The 20,641-nt window shown below is 46.4% G+C and overlaps 2 protein-coding genes across 11 annotated transcripts in view; both read left to right on the top strand.

Moving 5' to 3' along the window:
* Window positions 1-5,070, top strand: part of RNF111 (ring finger protein 111) — a 50,429-nt gene extending 45,359 nt beyond the window's left edge. For 6 of the 8 annotated variants that reach the window (XM_061594795.1, XM_061594793.1, XM_061594792.1 and 3 more), the window contains 2 exons: window positions 2,055-2,182; window positions 3,725-5,070. In XM_061594795.1, the coding sequence (XP_061450779.1) occupies window positions 2,055-2,182; window positions 3,725-3,842 (246 nt within the window). In that variant the 3' untranslated portion in view covers window positions 3,843-5,070. The remainder of the gene's footprint in view (window positions 1-2,054; window positions 2,183-3,724) is intronic. The other 2 variants (XM_061594790.1, XM_061594789.1) reach the window with 1 other exon arrangement.
* Window positions 5,071-10,142: 5,072 nt separating this feature from the next.
* On the top strand, window positions 10,143-19,164 carry CCNB2 (cyclin B2). 3 transcript variants are annotated; one of them, XM_061595223.1, is made up of 8 exons: window positions 10,143-10,267; window positions 11,374-11,502; window positions 13,799-13,954; window positions 14,159-14,317; window positions 15,219-15,455; window positions 16,177-16,317; window positions 17,994-18,104; window positions 18,903-19,164. In XM_061595223.1, exons 1-8 carry the CDS (start codon window positions 10,235-10,237, stop codon window positions 19,023-19,025), a joined length of 1,089 nt encoding a protein of 362 aa, XP_061451207.1. In that variant the 5' UTR covers window positions 10,143-10,234; the 3' UTR covers window positions 19,026-19,164. The 3 variants fall into 3 exon arrangements, with proteins under 3 accessions (XP_061451207.1, XP_061451208.1, XP_061451209.1); XM_061595224.1 differs by lacking the exon at window positions 10,143-10,267 and adding an exon at window positions 10,352-10,836; XM_061595225.1 differs by lacking the exon at window positions 10,143-10,267 and adding an exon at window positions 10,843-11,052.
* The last annotated feature ends 1,477 nt before the right edge of the window (window positions 19,165-20,641 follow it).

Here is a 20,641-nt window from a genome sequence, read left to right as displayed (position 1 = left end):
ATCATCAGGAGATTTGAGCTGCAGTGTCACCAATATGCGGATGACATGCAGCTCTATCTCTCATTTAAATCTTCACCAAGGTCAGCTGTAGAAACCCTGTCCAAGTGCCTGGAGTCGGTGAGTGGCTGGATGGGAAGGAATAAGCTGAAACTGAACCCTGACAAAACCAAGGTCCTGTTCGTGGGAGAGAATGGAAGGTTAGGGGATCTCGACCTGATGCTTAATGGGGTACGATTGCCCCTGAAAGACCAGGTCCGCAGCCTGGGGGTCATTCTTGACTCCCAACTGTCCATGGAAGCTCAGGTCTTGGCTGTGAGCTGGGCAGCATTGTATCAACTTCATCTGATACGGAGGCTGCGCCCCTACCTCCCCAATCATCTGCTCCTGTCGGTGGTACATGCCTTGGTCTCCTCTCGCTTAGACTACTGTAATGCGCTCTACGTGGGGCTACCCTTGAAAATGGTCCAGAAATTGCAACTGGTACAGAATGCTGCAGCGTGCCTGATCAAAGGCAGCCGCCAGCGAGATCACATAACTCCAGTGTTAAAAGAACTACACTGGCTACCAGTGGCTTGCCGGGCCCAATTCAAGGTGTTGGTTTTGACCTTTAAATCCAGGGCTGTGGAGTCGGTACGCCAAACCTTCGACTCCGACTCCTCTATTTTTCTACTGTCTGACTCCACCCAAAATTGCTTCCAACTCCACAGCCCTGGAAAGGGCTGTAAATGTCTTTTTAAATTGGAAGCTGTCGTAGGAGCATTTTTATCGCTGCCTGAATATGCGCTGATCTTGGCATCACAGCATTTGTCTTCATCTGGGTCCTGTGTCATAGACTGACACACAAAATGTTTTCCATCTTGAGTTATGGTGAAATGCTCAACTACAGCTGACTTCATGGGGAGCTTCTTTGACATTTTGAATTTATATTTTAAAAAAATTGTCAATCAAAATTTATTTTGACGTCGGAGTCGGTACATTTCTACCGACTCCGACTCCACCCAAAATTGCTTCCGATTCCACAACACTGACTCCGACTCCACAGCTGTGTTTAAATCCCTATACGGTCTCAGCCCAGTCTATCTGAAGGAGCGACTCCAGCATCATCAGTTATGCTGCCTAACAAGATCAGCCTCAGAAAGCCTTCTCCCTATCCCATCAGTGAAAACAGCCAGAGTGGTGAGGACTAGAGAGAGGGCTTTTTCAATTGTGGCCCCCACCCTGTGGAACTCCCTCCCAAATGATCTCCGCCTTGCCCCCTCTATAATGAGTTTCCGCCTGGCCATGAAGACCGGGCTCTTCAGGCAGGCCTTTGGGGAGGATTAGATTTTATTATTATTATTGGTGTAGATTTTAATGTTTACTGGATTGCTATGTTATTAGATGTGTAGATAGATTGTATTATTATTGGCTCAGATTCTAATGTTTATTGCACTATGCTAATTTGTACTTCGCCCAGAGTGGCTGGAGAACCAGCCAGATGGGCTACTAAGAAATTTAATAAATAAATAAAATAGGACTGGAGCCCCAAACCTATTCATTGCTGCTCAGTTTAGTTTGCTAGATAGGGCTGGAGGACATTCCTGGTTAGGGATGACTCCTCCTACTGGACATGTCAGGCAGGGTCTTCAAACTCCTTTGTCTCCTCTCCAGGGGGAGGAGTCTTCCCGCCCTCCAGACCAGCCCTGCCTGCAGTCTGTGAAGGTTGGATGTTTCTTCTCTCCAAAACTCCTTTTGTTCAGTTTAGTTTTCTAACATACGTTGTCCTAGGCTGGTTTCATAGGAAAATTACAGGTTCCTCACTTAAGTTTAAAGGTTGCTGCAGATGTCTCTACAGCCAGTTTAATTGTTCGATTTTAATAGAATCGTTTTAGGGAGGCTAGAAATGAAGGGATTTGCAGCTTGGTGACGTCAGTTTAATCTACTTGTTGCATTTTGTTAAACTGTCTTGTTTGTACATCAAATGCAGTCGTCGTTGGTTGTTGTAATAGAAGCAATAATTGTGCATAAAACAAGATCTTATTCAGTTTGCCAATAATGTCATCTCTGCTAATAAGGTAACAACTGATTGGTTCTCACAGAGGAAACTGCACTGCAAACAAGATGGGGAGGAAGGAACTGAGGAAGATACAGAGGAAAAATGTACCATTTGTTTATCTATATTAGAGGAAGGTGAAGATGTCAGGTAAATAAATACATAAATAATCTGCTTGATGAGATACAGGGCCAAAGCCCTGGACTATGTGCAGGAAGCCACAAAAGCCATTTTAAAAAATGTTGTCTCTCTCAAAATTGAAGATTACTAGATGTGAGGAAATTCAGACTGGTACAGTCCTAGTCAATTATTGCCAGTACGTTTCTAGTGTCATAATGAACTGTGATCAGAAAATAATGTTAACGAGGTCTTTAGAGGTCATTAATTTACATGACTGTCATATTTCCCCTTGTGACATTTTATAGGGCCACTTTAGCTAATCTCAATCAACAGCCATGATTTGCAGTCCCAAAATTGAGTAGGGGCTGCCTTAGATGTTGCCACCCTCACCCTGGATATTGTGGAAAAGCTCTTCCCTGTTGGTGCTTCACCTGGGATCAGAACTGTTTAAACGCTTCTTGAACATTCTGGGGAAGCACCATAACTCAGTGAAAGAGCACCTGCTTTGCATGCAAGAGGTTCAGTCTTTGGCACCTCCAGGTAGGGCTGGGGGTGTCCCGTCTGGAACCTTGGAGACCCACTACCAGTCAATATTGACAGTACTGAGCTAGGGGGACTGATGGTCCGACACGGTCTCCCTCCTCGCCCCCCCTCCGTGTTTCGATTGCTTGAAGCCAGTGCATATCTCACTGCCACGAATATGCCAGAGCTGGGATGTGTGCTTGTCATGTGATTGGAGCAACGCATAAAAGAAAGGAATATTTAAATGTTACCACAGATAGGGGGATGGCAATGTCTTAGCCCTGCCCTTGATCCATCTTCCAGACTGCATACTTCTGCTCTTGATAAAAACAAGAAACCCCTACAAAGTCCCTTTTTGTCAGTGACATTCTCACCTTCTGGGAGACAATGCTAGGTCTTTGCACTGATAGGAACAGGTTCCGCTGTACTGTTTCAATTCAGCATCTTGAAACATCTAATGTAGTGTATTTTTGGTGTTACATTGTGTAACTGAGACTGTGTGCTTCTAGTACATCTGCAGATCACCATATAATCCTTAGAGAACTGCAGCCTTTTTTGAAAAAGGGTTCTGGCTTTCATGGTTGCAGAGAGAAGCTTGCAAGGCCTAGTAAATTCTCAGAACTAGATGGTGACAGGGAAGGGGAAAAGGTTTGCATAGTTGGGCTCCATGCCCTTGTGTGGCTTCCTGACGCACTCCTATGACTACAAGTCTCTTGCCCTGTAAGCACAGTCCAATCACTCTGCTTTTCATCTTTCACTACAGACCTTGTGGTTCAGTTCTGTCTTGGAAATGGAATAAGCACAGAAGTACACAAACTGAATTTGAACCGTGTCATCCTTGTGTTTAATGTAGCTATCCTGTGCCACAAGGCCCATCGTTTTGGAAGCAAATGATAGACAGATTCCTTAATCAATTTGTTAAAGTAAGATATAAAGGAGGCAGGCTTTTTTAATGGAAGGCTTTTTTTAACCAAACATTATGTTTTCAGGTAGTCACAGTTGTCTGCAAAGCACTGACCTGCCTTTCTACTTCATTTTTCTTGTTAATAGGCGCCTGCCATGTATGCATCTCTTCCACCAAGTGTGTGTGGATCAGTGGTTGATCACAAACAAGAAGTGCCCCATTTGCAGAGTGGACATTGAGGCTCAGCTGCCAAGCGAGAGTTGACACCCTTTTGCCTAAAACCTCTTGCTCTCCTCCTTCACGCTCATCCTTCCTGGTACTGCAGTCAACCAAAGATGGCATGACTTACCTGTGCAGATGTTGGAAGCATTTGAACCTGCTAGAGTGCCGTTTGTCTGCTCTATGGTATACCTAATGCTAAACCTATAGTTCAGTGTATTTATAAAGCTTTTGTTTGTTTGTTTGTTTAGACCTGTTTTCCCTACTCTAACACATTTTCCTGTACTTTTTGCATGGTTCCTTGTATTGCATTTCTTTGCACATGTTATGGGCTTAGTGACCTCCCCAAACTTGCAGGCAAGATTATCTGCTTTAGAAAGTAGAACTGTGTGGTCTTTTTTTCCTCCCCCCCCCCATAGAGTCAATCTTTTTCAGAGTATTTCACTCAGTACTAACCTCAGAGTCCTTAATTTAATCATGTATTTTAGTTTTAAATGTATAAAGATAAAAAAGGATATTATTGTGTTTTTAAGACATTCCTTAATTAGGGAAAAAGCTGCTGTATGCTTGCGTTGGGGAGAAACGCCAAGCTCTTCTCCTGCACAAGCCTCATTAAAATGAACGGGAGCTTTGCAAGAGCTCTGCAAGCGCTGTTCGTACCAAGTTGCACCATCCATAATAAATAACTGGGAACATAACCTTCAAATCCTTTGATTTCAGATGGTATACACATTATTGGAGCATCCGTTTCAGATCACATGTTTTTGTTCTTAAACCTTCAGCACAATGCAGATATATTTGAATGTCAATATTAAAAACATTTAGACGGCTGTCTGATTGTATGTACCATTTTCTTATGTCTAGCAATTTGAATTTCTCTAATGTAATATTTTGCTGCTGTGAAACAGCTCTAACACTAAATATTTGATTTCAACTAGCTGGGTTGTAGATACATGCAGATTGAATAAAATAAGTTTGTAGGAAAACAGGGGAAAAGACAGGTTGCTTTTGTTTGTTTTCTCCTCAGGCTTAATGCTAAACTCATCTAAAGATCTGCACAAACTGATTTTGTAGAAAATAAAAATACAAAAATTGGGGTGGGGTGGGGGAAACAGCCACAAACATTAAATCAAAGACTTAGAGAATTTCACTTCTTAAAGCAAATATCCATGACTTCGTAGAACTTCGAAAGGTCCCTCCTCTGTCATGGGAACTGGGTGGTGTTTTGGTTTTTAAATTTTAGTTTTACAGTTAATAAAGTTAGCTGAATCCACCAGTCTCTTGTGTTGCTTCAAAGTGGTCTTAAGAAACGTTTTGTAGGAATCAGGTTCTTAATTCTGTTCATAGCCTTGCAGAGGCTGCCCTAAGATGAGGCAGTCACCCCAGGCAGGGGATGTCTGGCATCATTAAGGATGCCAGAGAGAGAGATCTGATCCAGGTGGGGTGGTGGGAGGCAATTTGCTGAGATGTTCTCCTCCCACCTAAGTGAAGTAAACAGGGACTGCACCAGAACAAAGTAGTGCTCTTGTGCACCTCCTGTTCATTTAGGGTTGTGCCCCACTAAGTTCTACTCAGAGTAGACCCAATGAAATTAATGGGCCCAAATTACTCATGTCTATTAATTTCAGTGATTCTACTCTGAGTAAGACTAACATTAGATACAACCCTTATGCTTTTACATGATGGCTTCCTAGTGGATTGTGCCCCATGTTAAGAAGTTTGTGGCAACTTTTGCCAATGTGATGCCCTCCATGTGTTGCTGGACTACTCTCAATATCCCTGGCCATTGGCCATGCTGACTAGGGTTGATCGGAGTTGGACTCCCAGTTTGGGAAGAGCTGGCCTGTGGCGTTGTGATTTTACATATTCCATGTTGGGTTGCAGATTTCCTAGTGATAGGGGTTTTCTGAACAATTTTGATTTGGGGTAATTTGCATAGGAAAACTTGGGATGCCGTAGAGAGTGTGATATAATGTATCATGTTTATTTTACTTGTATTTAGTAAACAAAGCTACAAATGTTGAAACTGCCAAGCTTGCCAACTATTATTTTGGCATCCATTCATTGTTACTAATTAAATTAAAAGCACTGAGTTTTACATATCTCAAATTTCCACTATTCTACAGATAAGGGAAAAACCATTTTTTGCTGCTGACTTCTCAGTTTGGTTATTCAAAACCTTCTACATATTGTGCCATATAGCTTCTACACATTTTTCAGTTTTCCAAAATATTTGTAGTAGTATCACCACAAACAGGAAGTTGTCAATCTGTGTCCTGTTAAGCTACCTGTGGAAAAGTTTCATCAGCCCTTGTGCTTGCAGTGTTCTGCCCTGTGACTTTCTCTAATGGGGCATCTGTCTGAATCAAGCTGCAATCAATTGAAATTTTTCACAGCGTAATGAAATGTAATATTTGTTCATGGAAAAAAGCTTCACAATTTTTGTACAAAGGATGACAAGGAACAGATTTCATTCTCCTGAAGAGACAAATGGAAGTTTATAAAGCCGGGCTGGAGAACCTGTGGCTCTCCAGATACTGCTGGACTGTAACATCCTTCACCCTGATCATTGGCAATGCTGGCTGAAGTAGAGAGGAGTTGGGCAGGTTCCCCGTCCCTGTTATAAACATTGATTACAAATCTAAGCCATGATCCTAAGAACTGTAACAGTAGCCCAGAGGCTGGCCCTTAGGCTTGCATTCCCTTGAACAGCACCCCTGTGTGATGCATGGCAAATCAAGAACAAATCCTGCCAGACTGATCTCATTTTTTGATCAGATAATCTCCCCTGTAGACTGTGGGAATGCTGTGGACATAATATATCTCAACTTCAGCAAAGCTTTTGACAAAGTGCCCCATGATACTCTGTTTGGCAAACTAGCTAAATGTGAGCTGGATGGAACTACTATCATATGGTACTTTTGAAATTGTGTGGAGGAGTCTCAAATGTTTGAGATGAGGTGGGGTGAGCGAGGGCAGAAAGGAGGAGGGTAGATGTTCAAAGGAAAAACATCCACTGGACTAGTGTCAGCTAAAGGTTTTTTGTTTAAATTTAACTGCCTCTTCAGTTGAGGTGAACATTGTTTTACATTCATTAGGTCTCATTCAAGATATTTCAAGCTGCTTAATGACTCCTGTGCATCCTGGGCATTCTTCAGTACAGTATGGCAGGAAGCTGACATATGGCTAAATTTCATCAAGGCTTGTAGTAGGATCACAAAAGGAACACAACGCAATGGAATGGAAGAGTTAGGTTAAGTTGCAGAGATTGTTGGTGCTTTGAAGCAGGAAAGTTTGGCTCTGAAGGCCAGCAAAATTTTCTGCAGCTTTTAGGATTGAGGAAGAGATTCCTGGGTTCTTAAGTGATGCTAAGATCACATTTTGGCTCTAATATATTTAGAAACAAAAAGTTCTGAATATAATCCCTGCATTGTTTGAAAGGAATTAGCCACATCTCTCTTGGAAGGTGTAGAGATTCAACTGTTTCTCACTTTTTTCCCTACAGGATGTGGCAATTCCCAAAATATAAGATTGTAGGCATGAAGGCCACGATGATATTACTAACCTGTGCGGCTGTTGTGCAGATACAGGAAGGGGAAGGGGAGGGAATCAGCTGAAGGTGTCATGTTCTGGCTGGCACATTGTCCTTGGCGGACCCTCCCTGTTCAGCTTTGCCTTCTAGGCCCCCTTGCCTACCACACCACTCTGGTCCACTCAGCACCCACAACCCTCCCTCTCCCATGGGTGGGCAACAATCGCTGGAGACACTGGTTGCATTTTCTGGCATGGTATGCAATCATCAAAAGAGTGAGGCAGCATTAATTTCTTTGAAGTGGGAATGCAAGGGGAGTTGTTTTTTTGAAGGTTACGACCAAGCCTGCAATATGAAGAGAATAAAATAAAAGGATGGGGGGGTAGTTTCTCCACTAAATGTGCTTCGCTAGCTTGGATGCATCACTATACATTTCTGCAACATCTCTGAGTTGGAATATGACACTTGCAAACATCTGGCTTGCACACCTTCCCCCCTTCCATACATTGTTTTTTAAAAATTCAATAAAAAGAACATTAGACTGAGAATCTTCCTTTTTCTTTTTGCCTTCTGTGGATGCAAATCCCTTCTGTGGTAAACTGGACAGTGGTAAAGTAAAGGCAGGCAAAGTTTACCTCTGCTGAGGACTGGGGACCATCTGTGGCCCTCCAAACATAGCTGGGCTCCAGCTCCCATCAGCATCCCTCCAGACTATTGGCCATGCTGGCTGCTTGAGAGTCCAACAGCACCAGGAGGCCCAGGCACACCCCATCTCTGCCTTGGATCTCGGGGTGTGTGCGTCTGGTTTTGCTGGAGCTCATTTCTCTTATGGTTTCAGAATGCATGAAAAGAAACCGCACATAGTTGCTCGTTCATTCATTTATTTAATTTTTTGTATCCTGCTCTTCCCTCAGTCTGAACCACAGAATGGTGAACAGCAGTAACAACCATACTCAGAAAAAGATTTAAACTGCAGAGTCAAATAAAATATAATAAGCAGCAGCAATTGCATCTACAGAACCACACTCCCCAAATAATTACTTTGTGGTCCAAACACCCAGCCGTATTAAAATGTCTGTATCCTTTTCTTAAATATTGTCACTGTGGAGGACCAAATGTCACTTGGGAGTTCCAGAGGCAGGGGGCCGCCACTGAGAATGCCCTGTTACCCTCCCACCAAGCATAGCCATGTGTCTCCACAGAATTGATGCCTTCAGTCATTTTAAGTGCCTGGGTTCATTTGTTAAAATATTTTGAACTGCTTCCCATACTTTCAAAGTCATTCACACTTAAAAAAAGTAAAACATAAAAATGATTATGAATCACAATATAAAAATGTATGAAAATCAAAGCAGTTTCAGAACATTTCCATTCTCACTTCAAGGCTTGATGCCAGAGGAAAGCTTCACAATGGGCTGGAGGCTTGTGCACCCCTGCATCCCTGCACACCCACCCCAAAGTTGCAGGACTTCTGCACAATAACTCTCCAGCACCCAGCATGGCCAGTGGTCAAAGGGATGATGTCAGCTGAAGTCCAGAAACTCCTGGAACACCGTGGGTTCCCCACCCCCTATTTGCCATCTTTTGAATGAGGCTGCAAATGGTGACTTCCTAGCTTTTTCTCAAAGTAGATTCCAACATTTCAGGGCTATTCCCTCCCGAAATCAAACCACTGGCCAGCTCTGTCTCATGATCTAAGTTGCCACAGAAGCTCCTACTGAGATCTTTTAATATTCCTGCAGGAGTTGAAGCATGGAAGAGTCTGGAGTTGTTCTGGATTTTTCTGCCACAGGAAATATAGTCCAATGCCCCAGTGGTGCCATTCAGCCCTCTGGGAACATGCCGGGCAGGCACTACACAGGCTGGCCCAGCTGCCCCCCCCACACTTGTGCAAGTTGTGGAAGAGCAACAAGTAATTTTTTCAAGGGTTAGGGTTAGGTTTAAGGCAAAGAATTCCCAAATGGTCTGATCTGTTGTTGGCTGTTAGCCATGTCAGCTGAAAGGCGCCTCCATGTTCAGAAGCAGTATAGCACAATACTGGTGGTACACAAATAGGGTGGAAGGGTGGGCACCTATTGCTTTCTTAGAAGAAAGAGAGAAAAGACTTATTGAATTCTGTGAAGCCAACTATTTGTTTCTTGCAAACTCATTTTTTGAGCAACTGAAAAGACTGTACACGTGACCAAATGGTCAATATAGGAATCAAATTGATTATATACTTGGTAGCATGGAGGGGTAGATGGTAGATGGAGAAGTTCCATACTTTCTGTGAAACAAAACCAGGAGCAGACTGCGGTACAGATCATAAACTGGTAATATCAAACATCAGAGTAAAGCTAAAGAGGAACAACAAAAAAATCATAATGCCAAAATACAATTTAGATAACATCCCAGAAGAATATAAAGATCAAATAAGGAACCGGTTTGAGGCTTTAAACTTAGTTGACAGAGAACCAGAAGAACTATGGACTGAAGTCAGGGACATTATCAGGGAAGAATGCAAAAAGACAATACCTCTAGTTAAAAAGAGAGAAAGACCTCAATGGATGACCGAAGAAACTCTTAAAATGGTTAAAGAGAGAAGGAAAGCAAAAGGAAAAGGAGATGGAAACACCGTCGGAACCCTAAATGCAACTATATAGCGACTAGTACGTAGGGACAAAGAGAACTATTACAATAATTACTGTATAGAAATAGAAGAGGACAACAAAAAGGGAAGAACAGCAGCTAAATGATTAGAGAAACGAAAGGGAAATTTAAACCAAGAGTAGGGATGTTGAATAATCAACAGGGGAACACCCTGACTGACCTGGAGGAGGCTCCAGCCAATCGGGCAAAGGGCCAATGGCGGCACGGCTAGGCCCCCTTTTGAAGGGCCCCAGGCGTCTGCCCTGGAAAGAGGGCGATGGCGCAGCTGCGAGGCGGGCCGGCGACTGAGGGAAGTGCCTGCCTGCCTGCCGCTGGCTGGGCCGGACCGCGCGGCTGGGTCCGGGGCGGCGCCTGGCGTCATGCTGGGGCTCCTCGCCGGGCCCACCCGAACGTGTGGATGGAGTCCGTGACGCGTGTCGTGGGTCTGAGGCGGCAGGCCAGGCGGGGCCACGTTGCGCCCCCCCGGATGCTGCCGCCCACAGCCAGGCTGGGGCTCAAGGCGGCGGAACGGGCGGCAGCACCTCCTCCTCCTCGCCACTTTCTCTCCGGGGGGGGGGCTGACCTCTGGCGCTCCCTGGACGGGCGGCCGAGGGAGGCGCTGCCCGCTGAAGCCGCGCCTGGGAGGAGGCTGCGTTCCTACCCGCCCGCGCGTGGGTCCCGGTGCCTGGAGGCGCTCTGCCGCCGGGCCTGGCTGCCTTCGTCGGGCGTGGGCGCGTTGGGAGCCGGGGGCGCTGCCCGGGCCCGTCTTGGCCCCGGGTCATGCCCGGCGTTTGCCCCCCCCCCCGCGGTGCCTCCTCGGTCCGCGCATGAGGCCTGCCGGCGCTGTCGGTGGGCAGTGCCCGCCTTTCCTGCTCTGAGGTGAAAGGGGCGGGGCAGGGGGTTGCCCAGACCCCCAACCTGCCCGTGGGGTCGGTGGGAGCGAAGGGCAGAGGTGCCCTGGAGGAGGAGGGCTTTTGGCTGGGCTCTGCCTGTGCCCCAACGCCCTCCCAAGGAAACCTCAGCTGGGGCACCGGGTGCGCCTTTCCCTGGGCATCCACACTCTCTCTGTGTTTCTGCCCACTCATAGCTGCGCAGGTGTGCTTGGAAGTGCCTGGAAGGCAGCAATCCAAAGCCCTGTATGTGTGTGTGAATTTGGCATCCTAATGCCCCACCCATTCTATGACTAAACTCGCATGACTCTTGATTCTTTATTTTAGGATGGCATCCACAAGAAAATGCAGGGTCTGAGATTGCATGAGTTAAGCAGGTGGCAGAGTTCCGTTTTTTGTTGATCTGGAATGTGGATGGCCCTGCATGTTTTTCTGAGGCTCTTTTGTGTTGGTGGTCAGGTCTAAAAGTAATACTCTTCTGGGAAGTGAGCTCCTTGGAGAAGTAACCTCAAGTCATCTCTTACAGATGCCAAAGCACCTGAAGAAAGATGTGACGACTGATCATGGCAAGGCCTGCAGCCAGGTGAATGGCACCAGGGGTCCTCTGAGTGAAATTGGCAACAAGGCTGTGACCCGAAGACCCAAAGGAGTCAAGGTAGCTTGGCACCTGAGCTCAGCACTTAGTTGTGGGAAAAGCTGCTTCTCAAACTCCTGGCATTGCTTACGAGCAGAGAACTCTCAAGTAACAGCTGAAGGGCTTCCCTGTTTTACCTGGGAAGTGAAGTGTGTCTTCCCTGTAAATGGTGTCGTGCTCTTATTTTTTTATGACTTGTGGATTAGCCATTAGTACTTGTAGTCTGTGTAACCTGCCATGGGACTTTAGGGTGAGGGTGGGAAAGAAATACCACAAATAAAACAAATGCAGCAGTCAAGACTCAAGCTTCCCAGTCGTGTTGAAAGAAGCCAGCCCCTTATAAAGCTGGTGGGCTGCATGTCTCTTTGGAACACAATAGATAGTAGGTTTCACAGGCAAAGTGGTTGTGATGACAATATCACCGGCACACCAACTTAGGGTGAGTGGAAGAGGCTTTAAACATACTTGGTGGGCATGCTGACCCCCTTTACTAAGTTGTGGGTTGTGGACCTGTCTGTCGAGGGAAGCGCTGGCATCCCCCACACTATTGTTATTTAGACACCAATTAAAATCATACTTGTCTGTCCACACGTGGGCTGCAAACTAGCTCTGAGGCTTGGCAATGCTGTTATGCTGCTCTGTATGTAGCATTCTGATTTTTAGATGCTTTAATTATGGGTTGTGTTTTTTATGTTATGAATTCTCTTGAGGAGGAAGGGTGGTATGTAAATGGAAGGAATAATAGTATTGCAAGTTATTTCTGAAGCACCCCCATTTCAAAGCCAGATCCCTATGCCCTGTAGTTCACGTGTCTCAACCAAGCCTTTCCTGGGTGTGGGGCGCCTCTGGTTGTTTTCATGGGAGGAAAAGGAGGAGGAGAAGTAGGCCTGAGTACCTTGGCTCCCCCCCTTGTGTGTGAGGTGCCCTTGCTTCTCCCGTCCTCAGACCCATTTCAGTCAGAACAGAGCAAGAATTCAAATACTTAACAACACAAGGGCTTCTGGAAAGCGGAAGGCAAGCACCTTCTATTTTCATCCAGCGCTGATCTATCCTTGCTCTTGTTGCTCACCCTGGGGAAGCCAGGGTGGAGTGTACAGCTTCCCTCCTAGGTTGCTCTTTTCTGACTCCTTCCACCACACACAATTCCCACCTCTCTACCTCTTCTCTTCTCTGCTTCCCACTATCGCAAGTTGAAGTGTAGTTTAAAGATTTTAGGAAATTTAATATTAGTAAAATGATGCAGCTATGCACCTTGCTAGTGGCAAAGACACCTGCATGTGAACACACGTTACTTGTCTTCAGTACAGCAAATTCAACAATTGTTACTCAGAGTTTTTCTGTTCTCTCAAGCCCGAGTCTCCTGCTGCGGCTTCTCTAACTTGGTACTCCCAGCCCAATCAATAATTGGCAACTGCTTCTGGACCAATGGGTGGGAGGACTAGCAGGCTCTGTGCCCCTGCTGTCTTCCTGTGACTAACCCTGAACACCTTCAGGCAGGTGTCTGATGCTGCAGGAATGTTGACATACTTGCTCTCTTCATCAGCCCCAAGGACTTAAGAACCTTGTTGGGAAACCAGGTCACAGCTTTTGTTTCGCCTGCTTTGCTTTGCAGGGTGTACAATGGGGAGGAGATGGAGAGTCCTGTCCTTCCCTAAATGGGATTCAGGTGATGCCTCTTGTCTTGGAGTGTGGCTACTGCAACTGATACGCAAGCGTTACTGTCCTTGGCTGGTGAAAGACGAGTGCGGGTTCAGACCCCTTTGAGTGCTGCCGCTGTGTGCCCTTGAGCGAGCATGACTGAGGGAAGGCATGCATGCAAAGGACCATGAGCAGGAAGTGAGCAGGACACAGGAAGCTGCCTTAGCCTAAATCAGACCGTTGGTCCATGTAGCTCAGTGTAGTCTGCGCTGACTGGCAGCAGCTCTCCCACCCCTTATGAGTTGCATTTGTATCCCGTCTTTCCACTAAATGGAGCTCATGACACTTAACAATAATGCTGCAAACATAATAAAAGAAGATTGTATTCAATTTGCATTATCACCAACTGCCCTGAGCACCATTTAGTGGAAAGGCGGGATTCAAATTTAAGTAATAAATAAGATTGGATGATTGTACTGTAATGTTTGAGAAGTATCAGGCATTGTATTTAGTTAGCACAAATTTATTACTATTACTTAAAAAACAGTAATACAGATATAAAGTAGCAGTAATGCAGAAAGACAGTTAAAAACATCAATAAAATCTGTTAAAATACAAGTTAAAACCTATATCAACTAGGGGTTTTTTGGGGGGGTGCCTTTTTTCTTTTTAAATCTAGGACCCTGTTTCCTCCTCCACGGAAGTGGGCTTGTACCAAGCCTTTTCCCAGATGCTGCACAGCAACGTAGAAGATGTTGATGCTGGTGACCGGGAGGATCCTCAGCTGTGCAGCGATTATGTGAAGGATATCTACCGGTACCTGAGACAGCTGGAGGTATTTCTGCCTGGCAGCTAAGCCTCCTGGTCCATTCTTAACAGTCTGGCATGCCACGTCTGGGCTGGTGCTGTTGGAAGTGGGATGTACCTCTCAGTGGATCTGTGGTCTGACCCCCTCTTCTGGCGGCTCTCTGCCTGGGACCTCTTTCCAGGTGTCTAAAGCATGGGACAAACCTCTGAACAAGCTGACCCTCTTCAACAGGTCCAGCAACGTGTCTCTCCCTTCTACCTCGATGGCGCAGAGCTCAGTGGGCGGATGCGCGCCATTCTTGTTGACTGGCTCATCCAGGTTCACGCAAGGTTTCAGCTCTTGCAAGAGACTCTCTACATGTGTGTGGCCATCATGGATCGCTACTTGCAAGTAAGCCTGGTGCTTGTAACACATCTGAGACTTGAACTGTGAAGCTGCTCATGAAAACTGTTGGTTGACTTCTGTTTTGAGCATTAAGATACTGCTTTTTTGGGTGGAGGTGCAACAGCAGATATAACTTGCACTGAACAGCCTTCCCCAATTTGGTGCCCTCCAGGTGGTTTGGACCACAACACCCATCAGCGCCCAGCTAGCTGAAGAGGGTTGTGGTCCAAAACATTTGGACAGCCTCACATTGGGGAAGGCTGCTCTGAGGGGTGACCGATGTTGAAACTACGGATAAGATCAACTAGTGAAGTTTAAACATAGACTTAAATCTCTTACGCTGGGATGTAAAAGTATTGACTGGGATCTTCCCAGCGCTTTGAAAAAGGTATTCTGGGAATTTATTGTTGGCACTCCCTAGATTTCAGTAAGTGAAGCTCCCTGATTTCTTTCATTTACGTTAACATTTATATCCCACCTTTCTTCCTTCATGGAACCCAAGATAGCACGTGTGTGGTCACCCTCCAGGCGCTGATCAGGCCCAAACCAGCATAGCTTCAATGAAGTAATGGACTTAGGTGCCTTTGGAACATACTCTGAGACCATCATCATTTTAAAGCTTTAGGTGTTAACTTCTCCACAGCGTTCCTAAGCCTGGAACTTCTGGGAAGATGCAAGTAGCAGAGCTTGCCCTCCAAGACCACGGGGCAACTAATTTTGCAGAGGGCAGGAGGGAGGAGAGTCTCTGTCCAACCTGCCCCCACACTGGAAACCAAACCTGTTGAGAACCTCGAGGCCCTAGAAAGTAACCTCCTTGTTAGTTGTTCTTGAGAGCCACCCCTGAGCAGCAGTTAGGAATAAGCTCATGTATTGTGTGATACGGCCAGTATTGTGTGTATCAAACTAGGCTCAGCCCGTCTCCCGTAAGGAGCTCCAGTTGGTTGGTGTTACCGCGATGCTTCTGGCTGCAAAGTATGAAGAGATCTATGCACCAAGTATTTGGGACTTTGTCTACATGACTGACCAGGCATACACGTCGGCTCAGATCCGGGTGATGGAGCAGAAAATCCTTAAGGAGCTTAACTTTGCCTTAGGCAGGCCGCTACCTCTCCACTTCCTGAGGAGAACAGCCAAAGTTTCTGATGTAGGTCTACCTGCCAGCAACTTGAGCTTGGAAAACTTGGCATAGGCCCTTGGGGATGGTTGAGCAGGTGGGGGTGTTTCTGAAAGAAGCATATCAAAGTGGGAAGGAAATCCTGGACCCAGACATGGAATCTCCTGATCTGGCCACTACATTCTATACCCAGTAATGAGGGGAGGGTTGCGTGCAGGCCAAAGACCTTCCCCTTGTGCTGTTTGTGCAGATTCCAGAGATCTATGCATTTGTTCGTACAAGCCCTGCTATTCCAGAAAAAGCCATTCTGTTCCTGCTTTTCAAGTACAGAAACGTGGTGGTTGCTGGACCCTGGAGACAAGCACGGGTCCAAGGCCTCTGGGGAGTGGCTCAATGAGCGTGAACAAAGCAACAATTAAGGGAGGGGCTAGTTTAAAGAAAGGGGACCCACAGGGTGAGTGATAGGAGGCTGTACTTGGGGCTGTGATGATCCTGGAATGAGGCAGAGGAGCAGAGAGGTGCACAGCAGCCAGAAGGGGAAGAGGGACTCTCCTCTTAATCTAGAGCAACCTTTCCTAGCCTGCTGTCCTCCAACTGTTTTGGACTGCTACTGATGGGAGCTGAACCTCTGGAGGGTACCAGGTTGGCAGTGGCTGCTCTAGATCTTGCGACAAGTCCCAGTAAAATGGAAGGGACTAAAACGAGAGGCAGTTGGGCTGTGTTCATGGGAGTCCTCTTCTTGTATTGCCAGACATCTGCTGAATCATACCTGCTAGCAAAATACCTGATGGAGCTGACCCTTTTGGACTACGATATGGTGCATTATAACCCTTCTGAAATTGCCGCTGCAGCGCTCTGCCTCTCTCAGAAGGCCTTCTCGGAAGGCCAGTGGGTGAGTCTTGGTTAGCGGCAATCGGAGAAAGAGTCCAAAGCCTTTCAGGGCCCACATCACCCCCAGTAACTGTGCTGGATTGCATTGCTGGGTACTTGGAAGATGCAGAGTGCTGGCTCAAAAGGCATGAATTTGCTTTCAAGATACAGTAGGGCAGCGCTTCACTTTATGGCACTTCGCTAATGCGGTGGTCTCAGTTAGATGCAATTAGACTAAAGCCCCACTCATACGGCGCTTGTTCTGCTTTTACAGCGGTTTTTGGAATTTGCGCGCCATTCTATTAAATGAGTTCCGCTTTTCAGCGGTTTTCGCTTTTCAGCAGGGGTCTGGAACGTAACCCTCCATATGAGTGGGGCCCTACTGTATATATTTAGGTTTAAAACCTTGCTGAAGGCAAACCAATTAACTTCTTCTCCAAATCACCCTAGATATGTTAAATTAATTTGCACCACACCTCAGATCACCCCAAATCAGTTCCATATATTTACTCCCAATTTCCCATCAGATCCTGGCCCCAAACAATTTTGTTTCTCTTTGCTTACCACCCCCCTGCCCTTACCAACCCCAAATATCTCTCGGTCAGGGGCTGCATTAACTCATGATCACACTCCAGTGGTGGCGCATCAAAGTGGGTGTCATCAACTCTTAATTTTTTTAAGATGTAATTTGAGGGAAGGCCAGAAAACCACCTGGAACCCATCAGGAAACCTGTGGGAGTGTTTTTTTAATGGCCACATTTTGCAGGGGAGGGGACAAAGCCTCTTGTAGGCTGGATGAGGCCCATGGCATGTGAGTTGGGCATCAGTGCTCTAGACAAAGTCATTGTAATATATTGCCCCAATTCATTACCCATTTGGTGGAACTTGGAAAAAGTTTTGAGGGTCTACCTCTGATGCCCCCCCCCCCAGGAATGACCCTGCCTCCCACTCTTCTGTACTGGCAGACATGCCATCACCATGAATGGCTTTAAAAGAGGGCAAGATAAATTCACAGAGGATAAGGCTATGTTCTCAGTCAGAGGAGTGGAACATACAGGCAAGATCTAATTCCCCTGGAGACAGGCAAAAACGCTTTTGCAAATTTGTTATCAGTGGCCAGCTGGAAGGGGAGGGAACCTTCCAAATTCCATTCTTGGTTTGGCCTCCAGCGAGTTGAGTTAGCAAATTGCTCCTGTGTCTCCATAAGGGATACAGAGGGGAGAACACACTTTGCAATAGATCCTTTTTGGTGAAGAGCCTTCCTTCTCTTCCTACCCTTGCCCATCAGTGGCTAGATAGAAGAAGCGGGGGAGGAAAGAGACTTCTAGGTGCCTAGAGGGTCGCCATAAGTTGTGATTGACTTGAAGGCACATAACAACAACAAAGAGGCACTTTGGCTCAGAGGTAGCTGGGATTGGTCCCAGGCCCCTCCTCTGGCCTCTGGTTCACCCCAGCAACCTTTTAGAGCAATCACTGGTGGGTCATCTGGGGAAGCAGGGACTGGTCACTTAACCTCCGACTGGTCAACAAAGCTTTCTAGCAGCGTGTCTCTGCTTACAGCATGCTTGTACGTGGCAACGTTTAGGCACTTGTGGCACATGCACAGCCTGAATGGCCTTGCCAGTCCCTGCTTGGTGAAGCACAAGTGGCCCAGCAATACTCCTTGGGCAGATTCTGACAGCAGTCTCCTCTTTACAGAACCCCAAGCTATGCTATTACACTGGATATGAAGAGGAGAGTCTTACCCCAGTCATGAAGCACATGGCCAAGAATGTTGTTAGAGTCAACCGGAATCTAACAAAATACCTTGTAAGTAGCTGCATCCCTTTTGCCAGCCATAGCTGCCTGCTGCTCTAGGCAGCTATCCCGTGGGGGAGTTGGCCCCAGAAAAGAAATGGGAATCGTGCAAGACTTCAAAAGGGAGGAGCATGAAATGCAGCCTGGTCCCTCTACGAGTTTGGCCTCAATGGAAGGCCAGATACCCTGAGATTTGGGTCTGGGCTTAATTTGCCTTTTTATATTGGGGGCCAGTACCCTGCCAACACCGCTGCCATCCTGCCCTGGGGGCAGTGCATAGCCAAAACCCCAGGAACAGGCATCTGCTTTATATGGAGTCGCACCCATTAACTCAGCATTGTCTAGATTTCCCCAAGAGTGAGGAGGTTGCATAGTCCACTTGCTTTTGGTGAACTCTCAAAGGCTGTCCTACATGCTTACAAGAGGGTTGCCAGGAACAAGGGGCGGTTACACATCCCTTCTCTTGGGAATTGGTGTCATTGCTGGAAACCCCTTTCAGCTTGAAATGTCTGACACAGATAGACTGCATGGTCTGAATGTTGCTGTCCTTTCCTCTTTGCTTCTTTGGGGATTCTGGAAGCAGCGGCTTCCCGAACTCTTTCTCCAGGCCAAAGAAAGGAGGGAGAAGAGATGTGTGAAGCTATGAGATTTTGGCTTTTGGCCTCTAAAAACAATAAAAGCAGCAGATGTTGAATCTGCCATTAGCTTGCAAATGGAGAGCGATGCCATTCCCTCCTAGGAACAAAACCAAGATTTCAATTGCTGCAGCAAGTTTCTGCAACTTCACCTTGTCCCTCAACCCTCTGACAGGCTGTCAAGAACAAATATTCTAGCAGCAGATTCCTGAGGATCAGCACTCTTCCTCAGCTGAACTCCAGTCCTATTAAAGACCTTGCAGCACCTTTACTTGCTGAACCCACACAGCCGATGTGAGTAGCAGCCGGACTGTATGCCAAGGAAAAGGTGCTCTTTTGGACGTGGCCTCCCGGAGGCCTTTTTAAGGTGGGCACTTGAGAGTTGCTCTTAAACTAATATTCCATATTATTGTAAATAATAAAGATATTGTAGAAGACATCCTTTTATAAAAACAAAAAGCAGGTGTCGTAAAGGCAACTACATACCTTAGCAAAATGCTGCTCTGCCTGTCAGTCTTCAAGCCTGGCCCAGCACGCTCATTCATTCATTCATTCATTCATTCTCTTGCAACATGGGGGGTAGCGAAAGGAATTGCCTGTACCTTCAGGTGTTGCTTGGGCTTCTCGGGGTCAGTGGATGCCTGAAGCTAGGCATCTTGCTCTGCTGCTTCTTACTCCACAGTAGTTCACTGCTTTGACAACGTTGCAAGTAGAAACACTGCATAGAAGCCGGCACTGCTGGAACGTGTTCTCTTGGCCAACAGTGATTTGGTTGTCTCCACCAGGCACTGAGCAAGACTTGGGGCTGAAGCAGCCTCACTTGTGCCATAGATTTTTTGGTCCCCCCACTCTAAGAGGCATATGTTGAAACAAGAGGGATTAGCTGGGAGACAGAATAGTTTGATCAGTTTCAGCATTTTTGCGACCAAAACTAGCCTTCTGGAACAAATGACAAGTGAGGCGGGCAATACGACTTTTCATTCCATCCTCCCATCTTGGTACAATTTACCTTTTACGCAGCAAAGGAGATCTAAAGCTGAAGGTGCTGGAACATACGCCACAGTTCATGCTGGCTTTGCTTGTGCATCAGGAATAATCCCTTTGTGACTAAAGGATAGCCAGTGTATTCCCTTTTTATCTGAAATATTTTGTAAATAAGAAGCTCGGGGCACCCCCCCCCCCAAGCTTTACTCTATAATTTCCAGAGAAGAAGTTTGAATTTTAAGCAGTCCTGCTGCTGAGGTTTGTCAAACAGTCATTTTCAATCTTTTTTTAACCGTGGCCTGCAATCCAAGTGTGGAGGGATTGTTCAGAGTGTAGTATGTGCTGGTGTAGGCAAAATAGCACAGTGATAAACTAAGCCTCGTGAACTAGAGGAACATGCAAGTGTAATAATCACTCCTGGTCCTGCAACCCATGGTGTCTGGATGTAGCCTGAGTCTGGATTGTAGGGTGCTGAGATCTGCTGATGGGTGGTGGGGGAAGGGGACAGCCATGGGAGTAAACTAGTTCCTCTCTCTTAGGCTGGTTGGTACCACTGCCCTGTCTGACTGCAGCATTTACATTTTGTATTCTGGCTGGGTGTGTTGACGTTCTGATGGTAGCAGCTACCCTTCAAAGATCAGTGTGTCATTATTACTTTAAAAAGAAAGTGGGTAGCAGTTTGAAAGACTTCTGTCTGCCTGCAAGTACCTTGCAGCGGCCAGGTTTGCTGCTGCTAGGTTTAAGATTACTTGCTTGTTAATACTCCTGTGACACAGAAATTCCAGATGTTGCTTGGCTTTTATTCTGGAAGCAACAGCTAAATGTAATAAACTAGCATGAATGTTTTCTTCTCAAGGTATCTGTCATGGTGGGGGAACCTAATGCTGTACAAAGAGGAGGAAGGTTGACACTCTTCTCTCCCCCCCTCCC

Source organism: Rhineura floridana, chromosome 14 (assembly GCF_030035675.1).
Source record: "Rhineura floridana isolate rRhiFlo1 chromosome 14, rRhiFlo1.hap2, whole genome shotgun sequence".
Lineage (NCBI taxonomy): Eukaryota > Metazoa > Chordata > Lepidosauria > Squamata > Rhineuridae > Rhineura > Rhineura floridana.
Note: the sequence above shows the minus strand (reverse complement) of the source record. Positions and strands in the feature narration are given on the sequence as shown.